The sequence below is a fragment of the Penicillium atrosanguineum genome (assembly GCF_028827265.1).
Source record: "Penicillium atrosanguineum strain IBT 20685 chromosome Unknown utg000006l_segment0_segment0, whole genome shotgun sequence".
NCBI classification, from domain to species: Eukaryota; Fungi; Ascomycota; class Eurotiomycetes; order Eurotiales; family Aspergillaceae; genus Penicillium; species Penicillium atrosanguineum.
Window position 1 is genome coordinate 948,879 of NW_026623138.1, and position 16,791 is coordinate 965,669.

The following is a 16,791-nucleotide window of genomic DNA, read 5'->3' on the forward strand; positions in this document are numbered from 1 at the left end:
GGTTGCCCATCTGCAAACCTCAAGTATTTGCTTTTATTATATGCTCTCGGAGGTATTTTGATGCAGTTTCACTCATGCATTGTTCAGCGCTGCCATTGTCATTGCAACATCACCTTTTGTTGGATCTCTCTTGTCACACGCAGGGCTTCTTGAAAACATGCTTTGCTTTCAGCTAGTAATAGGCGTTTGGATAGGTTTCTACATATAAAGTGAGCGCTAGACAAAATAATTGAACATTTTTGAAGCCAGAGGAGAGACTTGTGTATATATACAGGGTATCTGTTAACGTCAATTAATCTACACATAAATTACTGCCCAGCCTCTTCTGCCTCGGCCCGGAGACCATGGGTGATCTGCCTCCGTCGTTTTTCGAAGCTATCAAAATTCGCCCGCAGGGCCGTTGCCAAGATTGAAGCATCGTCACTCGGACCCTCCCACTGCTCACACGCTTCAGACAACTGCTCATGGGCAGCCTTCAACTCACTCTGCATATCTTTTGTGCGTGTGAATGAGCGACCCAAGTCCTGCATGAAGTGAGTTGGATCCTGGATGCAAAGGCTTTGGCCAAGTTGTAGATTTCCCTGCGCTTTAGCGGTGAGCTTAGCACGCATAAGAGACCGCTGGCCGCGCAGATATGCGGGTTCAGCATCCCCACTTTCATTTGCACGCAGCACCCCGTTACCAAAGAAGCCCGGAGGGTCCAGTGCAACTCCAACAGAGCTAAGGTCAACATCCGACCCATAGAGCTTCATAAACGCCATCCACTGGTGCCCGAGGGTAGGGAGGCCTGTGAATCGGCCGTGGTTCATCTTAAGAAATGCGACAAGCAACAATACCAAAGCATTGCTATCAATGTGCATATGGTTGAAACGGGTAGAGCATGCTTCTATTAAAGCTCGGCTTGCTAGAAACAGAGGCCGAAGAGCAGGGTATTCGATCAAATAATCCTGCAAGTATTCAAAGATGGCTGGAGCATGTTCCCCGCAGGTGATTCGCACCTTTAAGCCCGTGGACTTATGCCGAGCCTCCAGACAAGGGCCGTATTTTACTAAGGTAATGTTCGAGAAGGCCGGGCTTCTCATCAGGGCGGATTTCACTCTTTCGAGAAGGCCCATATGAGCACGTCGAATCTGTGGCCGGGAAGCACTTGGTTTTCGAACCTGATCTGGAGACCGCTGTGTGTCCCGGAATGGCAAGATGAGTTCGATGGCCGAGTGTGCCGGTGCCAGCCCAATGGAACGTAGCCCAATGCACTCTGGCGGAGATGACAGTATTGCTACCAGTAAGGAATCAAGCTCTTCATAAATTCGATCAGTCTGTTTTTGCTCATCGGGGCTCGGGGACAGGTAAGAGTTCAATGCCCGAATCTCCGCATCCAAGTACGCAAAAGCATCGCCAGTAGCCTCGGATGGCTGCATATATCTCAGCCATGGCTTTTGTCCTAACGGGTCATATATCGAGGGGTCTGCGCGGCAGATTCCACTAAGTTGATCAGCCTTCGCTTGGGGCTTCTCTGGTATGCTCTTCACGCTATCGTGGAGTTTGATTATCGGTGCCGGTACCGGCGCCGGTGGTGGAGGTACCGGTGTCTGGTAGCCTGCACGGTTCTCTGGGGGGATATAAGGTCGAAAGAGCCCGGGCGAAGGATCACGAGAGTACACCTTGCGGATGAGGCTAGCTCGGTTCGACGAGCGATGGGCCTCTAGTGTTTTGCTGAGACTGTTGGTGAAGACATCGGAGTCTTTAGCTCTAGATGGAACAGAACGGATTCGAGGAAGAGGGAGACGCGGCATAGCGCGAAGATGACAGAGGAACGAGCTCTGTCAGTGGTGGGATCCACGATAAACGTGGTGGCCTGAGGCAGCTAGAATTGGGCGCATTGGGCGCATTGAGCATTGCGGAGTGGGAACTCGATGGTTACGACTGTACTGAAGATCGCATTGCTATAGTTGTCCGAATCGACAAATCTCAAGATTATAACTCCAGTTTGGGGTTCTGAGCATGACGTAGGGTTGAAGACATAGGAAACCCCACCGATTGTCCTGAAGCGTCCAGGTTCCTGTTTCGGACGGTGGCTTCAATCTCACCGCTTGCCCCTCCATCTTCACTTCTACTTCTTTACTTCTCTACTTCTCTACGAACTTGTACTTCTGTACCTGGACCATACTTGCCTCTCTGTTCTATTCATGGCTGTCGTCCTTCGTTTCCCCTAGTCGATCTACTCATCGCCTCCCCTCACCCCACCTCGAGGTACGAGCTTCCTTGTTACCCCCTCGGTTCTACGTCAGTATTACTTGAGAGAGGTTCCTGCATGTGACAATTGCAGTCTTTTCTGACATCCGACGCAACTAATTTCCAGCTCGTCCCCAACTACAAACTCCACACCATGTCTGAAACAGAGAAGTCGAGCCCCGAGCGCTTGCCTGAAGGGCAGCCGAATCCGGTGCTCGTGGGGCCTGGCTTAAAGGCCTTGAATATTGGGGCCTATGCGGATGCCACGAATGCGACACCGAGCTTGGATACCGACAAGCAAGGCCAGATGGATATCGATGCGCCCTCATACTTTGCCAACATCCCGGGAGTGCGGACCGAGTCACTCGGCCCATCCGATTTGGCCTCGGCACCACACACCAAAAGGAGGACATCATCGGGACAAGAGCTGCTTCGACGTTTGAGTCTAGTGGGGAATGGGTCTCCAATGTCACCAGAGGTCGACCCCCGTGCGCAGCATCCGGGTCTCAATCTGAGCGGGCGTCTGATAAGCGCCTCCTTCTGTATCCCCTACAAGCTCTACTTCCAAGCGGGCTCGGACTGGGTATGTGATAAAATTATTTTCTTTGCCAAATTTCAGAATGGCCAACTGACTAAATTTTGAGGGAACAGACGGTCAAGCCGCGCTCCGGCACTTCGGCTCTGTTCGATTCATTTGCCCATCTGGCTTCCGACGAGACCCAGTGGTCACACACTTTAGTGGGGTGGACAGGAGAGGTTGAGCCCGTCCTAGACACGAAGGGCCCTTTGCAATCAATCCCTGTCAATGCAGCGGGAACATTGGCACCCGGTGCCAACAACCCCAATCTGCCCACGCTCAACAAGGCAGCTGCACCTGTTCCTGTGGATGCAACCCAGCAGCCACAATCTCATCCGCTGGTGGAAGGAATCAGCGTTGGGAAGGATGATCGAGAGCGACTTGATCGTCAAATGGCTTCGGGGCGCTATGGTCGGATCTTACCGGTTTGGTTATCGGACGCTTCGGAAGAACCAGATGAGACCGTTCTACTCAAAGACCAGGGCCGGTGGCGGCGGTATGCAGAGAGAGAGTTGTATCCTCTCTTGCACTACAAGCAGCACGGCCCGACTGACGGCCGCTCCGAGCGGCGGTGGTGGGCGGATTACGTTCGGTTGAACCAGCTGTTTGCAGATCGCATTATAGCAGACTACCAGGAGGGTGATGTTGTGTGGGTTCACGACTACCACTTGTTTCTGCTCCCCAGCCTCCTACGACAGCGCATTCCCAACATCTATGTGGGCTTCTTCCTCCACGCACCTTTCCCAAGTAGCGAGTTTGTCCGGTGTCTTGCAAAGCGTAAGGAGGTATTGACCGGGGTTCTCGGTTCCAATATGCTGGGATTCCAGACCTTCTCATACTCGCGACACTTTTCATCTTGCTGCACGCGTGTCTTGGGATTCGACTCTAACTCGGCCGGGGTAGATGCATATGGCGCTCATGTGGCGGTGGATGTCTTCCCTATTGGAATTGATGCTCGGTCTATTCAGAAGGCTGCGTTTGGTGCCTCGGATATCGAAAAGACCGTCGCCGGTATTCGCAAACTGTACGCCGGAAAAAAGATCATTGTTGGCCGTGACCGACTGGACAGTGTTCGTGGTGTGTCGCAGAAGCTGCAGGCGTTTGAAATCTTCCTGGAGCGATACCCCGAATGGCGTGACCAGGTTGTTCTCATTCAAGTGACCAGTCCAACCAGCATGGAGGAAGAGAAGGAAGACCCTAACAATAAGATCGCCGGCCAAATCTCCAATTTGGTCTCCTCAATTAACGGCCGTTTCGGATCGTTGAGCTTCTCTCCTGTTCAGTATTACCCACAGTATCTGTCACAGCGGGAGTACTTTGCGCTGCTGCGAGTGGCCGACGTGGGACTGATCACTACCGTACGAGACGGTATGAACACCACCAGTCTGGAGTATATCGTCTGCCAGCAGTCGAACCACAGCCCGCTCATTCTCTCGGAATTCTCTGGAACTGCGGGCACATTGCCCAGCGCCATCCATATTAACCCCTGGGACCTCGTCGGTGTCGCCGGCGCTATCGACCAGGCTCTCAAGATGCCCGCCGAGCAGCGGAAGGAGCAACACCTGAAGCTGTACAAGCACGTCGTCACCAACACGGTTGCAACATGGACGAGATTGTTCCTCCACCGTCTGCTGACCAACCTCTCATCGTTTGACCAATCTATCGCCACGCCCGCGTTGGATCGCGCCAAGGTCATCAAGCAATATCGCAAGGCTCGGAAACGCCTTTTCATGTTCGACTACGATGGCACGCTCACGCCGATTGTCAAGGATCCACAGGCGGCCATTCCATCCGACCGGGTTCTTCGTACTCTAAAGAGTCTGTCGGCAGACCCAAGGAACGCCGTCTGGATCATCAGCGGTCGTGACCAAGCCTTCCTGGACGAGTGGATGGGCCACATTCCTGAGCTGGGGCTCAGCGCTGAACACGGATGCTTCATTCGTCAGCCTGGGTCAGATGACTGGGAGAACCTGGCAGAGAGCACCAACATGGCTTGGCAGAAGGAAGTGATCGATGTATTCCAGCACTACACAGAACGAACCCAGGGTTCCTTCATTGAGAGGAAACGAGTGGCATTGACATGGCATTATCGTCGGGCAGACCCCGAGTACGGAGCATTCCAAGCTCGTGAGTGCCGAAAAGAACTCGAGAACACTGTTGCCAAACGATGGGACGTGGAGGTCATGGCCGGCAAAGCCAACTTGGAGGTGCGCCCGACATTTGTCAACAAGGGCTTCATCGCCACACGATTGGTGAATGAATATGGTACCGGGCCTGGCAAGGCACCTGAATTCGTTCTCTGCTTGGGAGATGACTTCACGGACGAAGGTGAGAAATGAAGCCCATTGGGTCGCAAACAAAGATACTAACGATGGACCTTGACAGATATGTTCCGTGCACTCCAAAAGTCCGACCTACCTCAGGACCATGTGTACTCGGTGACGGTGGGTGCCAGCTCCAAACAAACGGATGCTAGCTGGCACTTGCTGGAGCCTGCCGATGTCATCAACACCGTTCAGATGCTTTTCAGTAGCCCGAACCAGGACTACTGAGCTCTTGCTCTCTACGCTGCAACGTCGGCGTTTGGCCGATGGCTATTAGCCTCGCAGCCTACTTTATGCTTATATTCGCACACGACTGTTTCCATTGGTAGATGATTTACCGTTGCCCCGTTTGCCCCTCGCTGTCTCATGCTTGGTTTTTGTTTTTCTTTCTTCTAGCTTGCCAAGATGTGGCATCGGCGCTGAGCGACGTCTTTTGGTCTTTACGACTTATCCTTTTTATAATCTCGTTCATAGACGCATGAGCCTTGCACATTTGATTAGAATTGAGTGAACGGGGGTCTTTCCCGCAAGTCCGAGCTAATATGCCGAGCAACCGAGCACGTCTTTGTTGGTGGGGAAATGTCGCGTAGTAGATAGCCCCGCGGGGAAATCCATTGAGGCGCATGATGGTCAAAATCGCATTCAGCTGATCTAGCGCATCGAAATAACCATTCATTCTCTCGAGTGGGGTTGATCTCAAAAATGCCCTGAGAAAAGCGTGTTGCATTCGGCGATCTGTGCGACTTGCCGATCGGCGCGAAGCCCGTTTTGCTGCTCCGACAGACTCTCGTTATTTTTTGAATGGGCCTAAGGAGCCATGAGTCAGGTCTGTTACCGGTCAGTTTAATTTTACCCGATTGCCGGGAATCTCTTGACCGCATTTCCACTTCCTGGACATCTTTCTGGTCTTTCCTCAGATTTCAAGAGTGGTGGCGCGACATGACAGACTGGAGTTCTACTTCACCGATTTGTTTCCGATGATTGAATCAACATATCCACCCGTGGAGAAAGTACCGAGTATGGTCGAGGAAAAGGATAGTCCAGATGACGGCCATTCGAGAACGCTCGAGGCCAATTATCCTCGAAGTCCAGTGTCAGACGAAGAGTCTACGATCGTCGACGAACACAATGACCTCGCTCAGGTCCCCACAAATGCCAGCGCAGTAGCACGTACGCTCTCTGTAGTGCGCACGCGTGAGTCTGGGAAGGATATCGGCCCACCGCCGGATGGGGGCTTCCAAGCCTGGCTCCAGGTCGCTCTGGGACATATGATCATCTTCAACACCTGGGGCTACATCAACAGCTTTGGCGTCTTCCAAACGTACTATACCACGGAGTTGAACCGCTCTCCTTCGGACATCTCATGGGTGGGAAGTATTCAAATCTTCCTGCTCTTCTTCATCGGGACGTTTTCTGGGCGCGCGACAGATGCAGGATATTTTCGGTTCACTCTGACTGTCGGAGCCACGCTGGAGGTTTTCAGTATCTTCATGACCTCGCTGTGCACTGAATACTGGCAGCTCTTCCTGGCCCAGGGTCTAGGACAGGGTATAGGATGTGGTCTTATGTTTTGCCCGACGTTGGCATTGATCTCCACCTACTTCGTCAAGAATCGTGGTATTGCCATCGGTCTTGTTGCTTCAGGATCGGCTACCGGCGGTCTGGTCTTCCCAGCAGTCGTTATGCGCATGTTACCGGAAGTCGGATATGGATGGACAATGCGAACGCTAGGCTTCATCACGATGGCCACCTTGATCCCCTGTCTGCTATTCTTCAAGCAGCGACTACCGCCCCGCACCACCGGGCCGCTCGTGGAGTGGGCCGCGTTCAAGGAGATGCCCTACCTACTCTTCGCTGTGGGCATGTTCCTTAATTTCTGGGGTCTATACGTTGCCTTCTTCTACATCGGCAGCTTCAGTCGCAACATCATCGGTGTATCCGAGACAACCTCCATCTATCTGCTCATGATCATGAACGGAGTCGGCATCCTGGGCCGACTGGTGCCCAACCTGCTCGCCGATCAATTCACAGGACCGCTGAATCTGCTGATCCCCTTCAGCTGTGCGACTGCAATTGTGGCCTATTGCTGGCCAGCCGTACACGACATGCCGAGCCTGTATGCGTTTGCAGTGTTCTATGGTCTTTTCGCGGCGGGCATTCAGTCCTTGTTCCCCGCCACGCTGAGCACGTTGACCACGGACTTGAAGAAGATCGGTGTGCGAATGGGCATGGTGCTCAGTATTGTGGCAGTGGCAGCTCTTATTGGATCGCCTATTGCAGGTGTCCTGATCTCGACGGACGGTGGCGAGTACCTTTATGCGCAGATGTTCATGGGCAGTGCGATCATCGCAGGCACCGTGGTTTTGATCGGAGCGCGAGTGACCAAGGTGGGCTCGGGCCTTGCGCGAGTGTAATAAAGAAGAGAATAATAATCAAAAAAGGCCTCCCTTGCATAGAGATGGTAAATAGCGCCACCAGACATCGCATTGGTATGATATAACATAATGTTGATGGAACCGTATAAATAACTAGAGTGGCGCGCCCTGGGTTGGAAAACCCCCCACCTTCGGAGACTGATTAATTCAAGCGCGGTGACTCGCCCTCAAAGGAACTTCTTTCCCCAGTTTCTTCCATTCTGTCACGGATTTTTGGTTTCACCATACATTTCTTTTCCTCCTTTTTTTATTATTTTTTTTTTGTGAATCTCTGCGCCTATCGTCTATCGCAAGCGCCCAGGGGTCCCCCACTTTGCCCCTCTATTCTTGAGTATGGCTGGTCCTTGGTGACTCAATTTGACTGATCTTGACTCGATACTAAGACAACTCTTTGATTTAGCGACTGCGATCTCTTGATTCCCAACCCCTATACACTTCATCATGGCGCCCCGCGGTCGTGGAGGAAAGTTCTCCAAGCCCTCCCGAGGAGGTAGGTCGCGTGCAGAAATCCCAGAGAATAATCCACACAGATGAATGCTGATCTATTCTCGTTCGACAGGAGGCAAGAAGTTCAGTCGAGACCTTCAACCGGTCGATAAGGACGGCAACTCAGTCGGTCTCTGGCGCGTACGTTCAAAACACCTCGGAAGGCTGAAGATTGCGGAAAACCAACCTCAATCGGCCACAACTCACACATTTCTTCCCACAGGATCCCGAAGATGAGATCAAATCCTCCAGCGACGAGTCATCATCCGAAGAGAGCTCCGAAGAGGAAAGCTCGGACGACGCCGACGCAGGAACCAGCCAAGCCGCCGCCGCCTCAGAGGCAACCCGCGAGGCTCGCAAAGCCGCCGCCAAAGCCAAAAAGCTCGCTGCGCTTGCCAAACGCAAGCAACAAGCCGCTCAGCCCGGCGACCTGCCCCCTTCGGATTCTGACGAATCCGAAGATGAGGGCCTGGGCCTCCCCGCAAACCCCAACCACACCGCCAAGTCCCGCTCACAGCTAGTGAAGAAGGACGATGATGAGGAGGAGCCCAAGAAGGTTGTGAAGAAGGATATCTCGCAGCTCTCACGACGAGAGCGCGAAGCCGTCCAGGCGCAGCAGGCTCGCGAGCGGTACATGAAGCTGCACGCAGAGGGCAAGACTGACGAGGCGCGTGCTGATCTTGCACGGTTGGCTATTATCCGTGAGCAGCGTGAGGCGGAGCGGGCTCGTAAGCAGGCTGAGAAGGAGGAGAAGGAGGAGCAAGCCCGTGAGAAAGCTGCGCTTACGAAGGAGCGTGAGGATAAGTTGCGGGCTGCTGCTTTGGGTAAGCCTGCGCCCAAGAAGGGCAAGAAGAATTGATTTGCTTTTGATTATGTTTGGGAGATCTGGAAACACCAACACATACGCATCACGAAATTGCACCATGTAGTAGGGCTTGACCCACCCGTAGAAGTATATCCAATCCTGGAATTACATTGGCAAGGAAGACAATTTTAAGACTTGGTATTTGGATCTAATAAGACACGCAGAGAAATGGAAGATGCCTGATCCTATAGATGGAAAAATCATGTACACCGACGCCTTCCCAAACGCAGCAAAGACACGGAAATTACTCTTTGGATGCATGACCAAGAGAGAAGAGGAAGAGAGAAAAGAAATGGTTCATACACGGGGGTTTGGAAATTTCGAACCCTCCCCCCAAAGTTGAGTGAGTGATGGAATTGGCCGCGCGGAAATTTTGTAGGGTTGAATTGTGATGTTTCACACGCCCCAGAACAGGCCTACGACGCTTCGGCCCTGCATGACAACACCCCAGCCAGCGATGAGACTAACTAGCCAGAGGACAGCAAAGACCATGATGGGGACGAGCAAGAGCTCGGTGTTGTGCAGAAAGGGCAGGGCGTTATATCCCAGGAAGGTGATGTAGGTGTAGTAGATCAGGGCAGAGAGGTAAAGCGAATTGCCGAGGAAGGTCGCCAGGAAATTGCTCGGGCTGCGGGTCAGAAGAGGGAGGAGGAGAAATTGCACCACGTAGAGGTGGAGGTAGAGCGGGAAGAAAGCTCGATTGGAGACCTAGACACCGCGGCGTTAGAGAACGAGCATGTTGAGACGGATCGAGGGCAAATCCTACATCAAAGCAGTATCCAAATTCCAGCTGGTCCTTCTCGCCAGGCTGTACAAACAAGCCCTGAGCGGCCCCGCGTCGGCGGCCCCGAGAACCACGCAGACCGGCCAGAGACGCGGCGGCACCGTTGGGACCGAAGAGTCGGCCGATCACGAAATAGCCGATGGTTGAGATGAACAGGGACGAGCCGATAAAATGGACGAAGACGAATAGCAGAGACAGGCGTACAATGGCCCCGAAAGAGGGGGTGTAAGCCAGACCCCAAGCTAGCGCTGTGAGGAGGAGGAAGAACGAGAGGAGGTATGTGAAGGATGGATCGGGGCGATGCCATGTGTTTTTTGTTTCTGGGAACGGGTCAATACGGCCGATTTCGATAGACGAGTTAAGGCACCGGATTGGGTGGCTCTGATTAAGAGCAACACGACTCACGTTTCTATATCAAAGACCCCGACGCGGTTAGCAACGACAGCAACCAAACAGAGACCGGCGCAAACTTACATGGTAGTATATGGATTTGAAGACCTTCTTAGGTGCAATCAATAGAGAAGTCATCTCCCAGATAGCCATCTCAAAGTCCATCTGGGGGAACTTGAAGAGCCTGTGGATCTGGTCAGCCTCGAACTCCGGGGGAATGGGGGACAGGGAAGAGGGACTCACCTCTTGAAGAAACGCGGCATGCGGACACTGGAGCCGCGACTTGGGGTAGAGCCGAAATTGGCGGGACCGGCATGTTGACGAGGGACAGAGATGTGCGGGTTCATGGTCAAAGGCCCTGGTCTTGGGGAATCACGAAGGCACTCGTTGCTCCTACTTCGTGGCCTCCTGGGTTATGTCATCGCTCACGTGAATGCTGCGGTGTGTAGAGTCTGAGTCGAGTCAAAAAATGGATGGGAGAGTATGGTCATCCTCTCGACTTTCCTTCGCTCTTCAGCTCAGTATATGCGAGATTTGACCCCAGGGAGACCTTGTTGTTTTGTGTTTCATGGTTTTAATTTTCAGGATCGTCTCTCGTCTCTCTACTGTTGGATTCCGCGACCCTTTTCTTTCGCCTCACAATCTCTCAATCGGTCTCATGGGTGTTCTGCAGGGGGGAAAAGACAGACTGCTTGACAATGTCACGCATTGCAGAGCCTGTAGACTAAGCTGTTCTCCGTCAAGTGGAACAACGGGGGTGTGTGGCACCTGGGGTATATCTATCGATTCTCCGATCAAACTAACTCTCGGCAAACACAGAGCCGATCAGATTGGCCCCTGAAGTTACGATGCATCACATCCACCTGACGTCCGGGACAGCGAAATGGCATTGCAGTACAGTATGTATCATGAAGCATGAAGCAGCTAGATAATCCCCCGGCATTGGTTCCGTCTCATCTGAATGCCGTCCCCACTGATGGATCCACCGCAATTGCCATTCAGATCGACTTGGGGCCAGGGCCATCAAATGAGGTATCATATTGAAGTATTCCATGATCAGATGGGTAGGAGAGACCAGAGGGGGGGGGGGAAGGGACCCTTCACCGTCAATTTGAGGAAACCGGAGGACACTTCAGGTACGCAGCGCAGTGCTGACCCCTGAGCTCAGCATATAAAAATAAAAATAAAAATAAAAATAAAAATAAAAATGTAGGGCGATCAGGGAGTCCCCGATTTCTCCTAGTGACTATCTCCCCTGTTTCGAAGTTCCTCCCTATTTCATCCATGATTCTGATTCCGATTCTAATTCTCCCACGTTTAAACAATATAAGACTTTGGTTGCTACTCGATTGAATTAGGATTCCCACGGTTCCAGAGGGTGGTGCCTGAGTACCGCAGTTCCACTTGAGAACCGCCTCCCCGTTCAGGAGTTCGTCCCGCCCCCGGAATCTCGCCCTCGCAACTTTTTGGGATTCGGACTCGGCCCAGTTGCCAGTTGCCAGTTGCCTTGGCCCTACACCTACACCTACATCTGCACCTGCACCTGCAAGCAGCCGTTTCGCCTACCTCCTTGCTTGTTTGGACATGCGATGACCGCTTGAAACTCCCCCGTGCTTCGAGTCGCCTGGACCTCCGACCTTGGATCTGGTCGGCAAATCTGGCCCATCCCACCTGACGGGTCACTTTTGGGCAACCACAGCTGGTCCCAAGTCCTGGGCATTGTCGGTGCGTAAATCCTGCCCTATACCCAACCGAACGCTGTTCGTCCCTCTCCGCTCGCGAACCAACTCTCTCCCTGAGCATCAATGACCGCGGAAACCCTAACTACAACGGTCCACCAGCGCGACAATGTCTTCACAGCGCGACGTATACACCTCTCCTCCTCGAACACCTCCCTCTCAAACATCGACCGCGAAATATCGGCCCAAACGGGGTTACAACCGGCCTTCCATCCGCGATGCCTTCCCAGACGCCGCCGCTGATGCGCGAGCCAGCGACTCTGGCGATGACCGAGACCCCCACGATCTTTCCCTATCTCCCCAACATGCGGCCCGTACATCGATCGTCGATAACATGCTCCTCTCACTCGACCAATTTGGCGCCTCAGAACCTTCGTTTCTAGATGACTATCGTCTCTTCAACTCGGCCTTTGAGAACGAAGCGAATGGCCGGTATCGGGGTCATACCTTTTCTTCGTCTTCGGTGTCTTCTGAAGCGGAATATGGGTTTGAAGATGGCAATGGGCGCTATGCAACAATTACGGCCACCAAAGGCCGTCGAAGCAACAGCAGCTCAAATTACCGGTCGGCAACAGCGCCGAGGAGAATGAGCAGTGCCCGTAGTCGGGACGCCATGGGCTCTCGGAGTGGAACGATGCCAAGGGCCGGCGATGTCCGCAAAGGCAGTAAAGGCAGTTCTACTGATTATTCTGGCACGATGCCCAGAAGGCGAGCAGACTCTGGAGGGGTGAGTCGACGCTCGGAAAGTTTCGACTGCGGCCCTCAGAAGTACAGCCATTGGAACGAGCCCAATACGGCCCAGGATTCGTTCGTATACGATGCCGATGCGGCGCCCACCCCAAGCGTGCCAGCGGGCCCGCGGAAGGTTCATGACTATAACAGGACTCCCACTGCTGCTGCATCAAAGACACCCGTGGCATCGCGCCGAAACAGCATGAGATCAAATCACGCACCTCTTCCTCAGGCGCGAAAGGGTCACCCAGACAACATTGGCACCGGAGCTCTCAAGATGCGAGACACTGACTATCATCTTCACGGTGATACGGATCTCGATGCTCCTCCAGCCATCTCGGCATCGTTAGATCCGCCTGCTCCGAGCCCAACCATTTCCTATAACAAGCCGGCCTTCCCCCAGCCGGAACCGAGTGCTATGATTACGACTACCACGATCACCGCCAATGTCGCAAGTGCAGGCTCGAACGCAAGTACTAAGGAACGCCCAGGCTTCTTCCGCCGCGTATTTGGCTCAGGCAAAGCTGTTTCGCCGGGCTCAGCAGAGCCCGTCTCGAATTTAAATGACCTGTCTTACCTGCAAGATAACGAGATCAAGGATGCGGCCGGGGCCACTGCCAACCTGAAGCTGCGAAAGGAGCCCCCCAAGAGTTCAGCCGGTACCCCTACTAAACGCGACGGGCCTCAGCAGGTGATCAAGCAAAAGTCTTCGTTCTTCCGCCGGCGTAAGAAGTCTGTGACTGATAGCAGTGTTCCGCCGCCGATCATTCTACCGCAAGAGGTCGCACCCCACATGATGGATTCCATGAAGCCGCAACCAAGTCCAGTGAGCAGTCTGCGGCAGGTCATGAACCCGTATCTCGATAGGGCTCCGGGAAACCAGAAGCAGGAAGTCAAAGAGAGGCTTGATGGGCAGACACAGCTTCGCGAATCCACCTTACTACAGGCCCAAAGGCCAAGAGAAAGTGTTTCGGCTCCTGGAGGAAACGGAAACCAAAAGGCTAGACAGCAAACCCTGCAGCCTCCCAGTGCGGGCCGGCCTCAAGATCGCTCGCCGGCAGATCGCCGTGGCACTAACGATCAGCCTTCAGACGCGGGAGAGGTGGAGCCAACATCATCTACCGATTCCCCCTTGCAGGAGGAGCGCTCAAATGCTGCCCCCGCCGCCCTGTCACCTGTCGCTGAAGATTTCTCTCGCAAACTGATAGTATCGACACAGACCGCGTCCACTGATGCTTCTCGTGAAAGCTTGGCTGGGACCATCAAGTTGGAAATCCCATTGGATAGCAACGTTCCCGAATCACCTGCTGCATCGGAGGCCTCTCACTATCAAACGGCATTCAACACTCCTGTGATCGAAACAGAGGAACCGAACACAATTGACGACGAGGACAAGATGGACGGCCCGGGTGAGGCTGTTGAAGATGGAACCACACCGACTGATCGCGAGCAAGCTCAAAAGCTCTTTGATAGTCAAGATCAGGTTGTGGGCAACGAGTCCACGGCTGCTTGGCTGGGGGACCCTAACCGGGCTACAATCCGGGAAGCTTACATGCGACTGTTCAATTGGTCGAATTTCAATATTCTGGCTGCTCTCCGAAGCCTGTGTCAACGCTTGGTGTTAAAGGGTGAAACTCAGCAAGTGGACCGTGTTTTGGATGCTTTCTCGTGCCGATGGTGCGATTGTAACCCAAGTCACGGCTTCAAAGCTACTGGTAAGTGGTTCTCTTGGTACCATCAATTGAAGTATTGTTAACATCGTATCAGACGTTGTCCACACAATCTGTTACTCCATTCTTCTCCTGAACACCGACCTGCACTTGGCCGACATCGATCAGAAAATGACCAAAACGCAATTTCTACGAAACACGATGCCCACAATCCATCGGGTAGCCATGGACGCGGCTCCAGAAGGATTTGAAACATTGCGCCCCGCTAACCGATCCAAAACTGCACCTACTGGCTCGGATTCGACGCCTTCAGCGCCAAGCTCTGCTCGTTCGCCAACGTTCCCCGGGGATGTTAGCCGTAGCTCAATGGATGATGCTGATCCGCTAGTGAATAACCCATTTATTGGAACTGTCAGGGCTTGGGAGCAACAGGTGGAAGCGGTTTTGAAAGATTTCTACACCTCCATTGCAAAGGAGAGGCTTCCTCTCCACGGCGCACAGCCAGAGAAGGAGGTTTCTCGCATGACTTCTAGCAACTTCCTTGGTCCCGCCACAAGCACTCTTCGCAGGAGTCCCAGTACCATCAGCAAGAGCGGCTCGGACATCTTCCCCCGTGGCCGATCATCCGATTCTCGCCATGGAGCTGCGAGATGGTCGTCCAAGCCTCGTTCCCGTGGAGCGAGACTCTATCCTCCATCCATGATGGGCTCCAGCCGGACTAGCCTGGATGATCAGTCTTCTGTATGGAGTCCCACCGCATCGAGCACCTGGAGCAAGTACTCGTTAGGTAGATTTACATCTGCCTCTGTGGACTCCTTTGGATCCGACTTCCCCCGGGGAGAATACCAGCAATCTATTGGTTTCGCCAATGCGTTGAGTCAGGCGATCATCCGCGAAGATTCTGCGACCTCAATCTACAGCTTTGATGAGCCAGAGCGAACTACTCCTCTTCTCGAGGATGAGACTCTGGCTCTGGCCGGTGCTCCTTGGGCCAAGGAAGGAAGTGTCAAGCACAAGCACCACCTGGATGCAGTGGACAAGCGCGCCAAGGATCGCAATTGGAATGAATGCTTTGCTGTTATTCAACAAGGCTGGATGCGTCTGTTTTCGTTCACAAATGCATCCAAGTCCATGCGCCAGAAAGCCAAGCAACCGGGGGGTGTTGTGGTCGGCGGCGGCAACTGGACGGAGAATGCAGAGGAAATCTGGAAGTTCATGCTTCGCCAGACGATTGCGAGTGCTCTCCCCCCTCCCGGATATTCCAAATCTCGCCCTCATGTTTGGGCCTTGAGTTTACCCACCGGTGCAGTCCATCTTTTCCAGGCTGGCACCCCCGAGATCGTGCGTGAGTTCGTCTCCACAGCAAATTACTGGAGTGCACGTCTCTCCAAGGAGCCTCTGATGGGAGGAGTCAGCAACATCGAATATGGCTGGAGCGATGCCGTCATCAACAGTGCTCTGGTGGGTATTGAGAACCGGTCTCCACCTCCCTCCTCTGGCGCACCCCGACCCAGCATCCAGAGCTCGATCCGAAGCTCCATCGATCAACAGAGCGTACGACCCAGACTTCCTGCGGATCGGGTCAACATCAGTGATTGGAGTCCTCCGCAACAGAGCATGGCGGCCTCTAATCTGACCGAGGAGGACCAAATGAAGAAGCTGCAGGCCTACGTCAAGAATGTCGAGGATGACCTCTCAAGACACAATGAGCTACGCTCTGCCATGACACTGGCCTTTTCGCCACGCCATCCCAACTCCGCGAAGGCGATGGCCAATTGGGAGCGGAAGTCGTCGTACTTGTTGCGCGAGATTGTTAAGTTCCGCACATACATCGACTCCCTCCGTAACGCAATCAACCAGAAGGACAAGATACACGCTTCGTCCAACAACTACTTTACTCCTCCTGCCGACGAGGAAATGAAACCGGGGCAGGCTACTGCAAATGCTTAATACGCGCTGCAATTTCTCTTTTCTTCTTCTTCTTCTTCTTCTTCTTCTTCTTCTTCTTCTTCTTCTCCTCCTCTTTTGCAGACCATTGTATATACCCTCCAGGCCGGGGGACTTGGCTACATACTTTCCAAAAGCGATGGACCGGCTTTTCTCCTGTTTCGTGTATACATTCTTCCCACCTTTCTTTTTTGGTATCTTTTCTGATTACTGGATTACTTTGTTTTTAATGCCAGGGACACGATGTGACTGATGATATGGATACCATGATTGTGTTGAAAGCAATGTCAACGAGATTTCTTAAGTTAAGAACCATAGTTGTAGATTTATATAGTTAATAGTAAGGACTAAGTAGTAAACAAGAAACAAGAAAACAAGAACAAGATTGTGTGGCAGTAACGGCCTCTATATAAGATGTCGTGGCAATAGACCGTCTAAGCATGTGCCTGGTTGTGTCGATACTACCGCCCACCCCTTGTGCTTCCCGTAAAGTTAACCAGAGCTCTGCGGTGTCTCAGAATCTGACGCACCGACCTTCGAGTTGAATCCAATGAGAGCTATCAACGAGTGCTGAACTAGATCACGCTTATTTGCCAACCGCAGTGGGTAT

At 53.1% G+C, this 16,791-nt stretch overlaps 6 protein-coding genes across 6 annotated transcripts; 4 read left to right on the top strand and 2 right to left on the bottom strand.

Annotated features, from left to right (window-relative positions):
• Nucleotides 1–308: 308 nt before the first annotated feature.
• N7443_007486 (uncharacterized protein) lies at nt 309–1,793 on the bottom strand (the record flags this gene model as incomplete). Its single annotated transcript, XM_056887542.1, has 1 exon — nt 309–1,793. One exon carries the CDS (start codon nt 1,791–1,793, stop codon nt 309–311), a length of 1,485 nt encoding a protein of 494 aa, XP_056739233.1.
• A 593-nt stretch (nt 1,794–2,386) lies between these two features.
• orlA (putative alpha,alpha-trehalose-phosphate synthase subunit Tps2) lies at nt 2,387–5,361 on the top strand (the record flags this gene model as incomplete). The annotated part of the gene is made up of 3 exons (XM_056887543.1): nt 2,387–2,815; nt 2,884–5,137; nt 5,195–5,361. The coding sequence occupies 3 exons, from the start codon at nt 2,387–2,389 to the stop codon at nt 5,359–5,361; spliced, it is 2,850 nt and encodes a 949-aa protein (XP_056739234.1).
• Nucleotides 5,362–6,152: 791 nt separating this feature from the next.
• On the top strand, nt 6,153–7,547 carry N7443_007488 (putative MFS monocarboxylate transporter; the record flags this gene model as incomplete). The annotated part of the gene is made up of 1 exon (XM_056887544.1): nt 6,153–7,547. The coding sequence occupies one exon, from the start codon at nt 6,153–6,155 to the stop codon at nt 7,545–7,547; it is 1,395 nt and encodes a 464-aa protein (XP_056739235.1).
• A 462-nt stretch (nt 7,548–8,009) lies between these two features.
• Nucleotides 8,010–8,913, top strand: N7443_007489 (PDGFA associated 1 family protein; the record flags this gene model as incomplete). Its single annotated transcript, XM_056887545.1, has 3 exons — nt 8,010–8,058; nt 8,128–8,195; nt 8,278–8,913. 3 exons carry the CDS (start codon nt 8,010–8,012, stop codon nt 8,911–8,913), a joined length of 753 nt encoding a protein of 250 aa, XP_056739236.1.
• A 402-nt stretch (nt 8,914–9,315) lies between these two features.
• N7443_007490 (unc-50 family protein) lies at nt 9,316–10,440 on the bottom strand (the record flags this gene model as incomplete). The annotated part of the gene is made up of 4 exons (XM_056887546.1): nt 9,316–9,627; nt 9,686–10,084; nt 10,178–10,277; nt 10,337–10,440. 4 exons carry the CDS (start codon nt 10,438–10,440, stop codon nt 9,316–9,318), a joined length of 915 nt encoding a protein of 304 aa, XP_056739237.1.
• Nucleotides 10,441–11,941: 1,501 nt separating this feature from the next.
• Nucleotides 11,942–16,184, top strand: N7443_007491 (Sec7 domain protein; the record flags this gene model as incomplete). The annotated part of the gene is made up of 2 exons (XM_056887547.1): nt 11,942–14,279; nt 14,332–16,184. 2 exons carry the CDS (start codon nt 11,942–11,944, stop codon nt 16,182–16,184), a joined length of 4,191 nt encoding a protein of 1,396 aa, XP_056739238.1.
• Between the last annotated feature and the right edge of the window lie 607 nt (nt 16,185–16,791).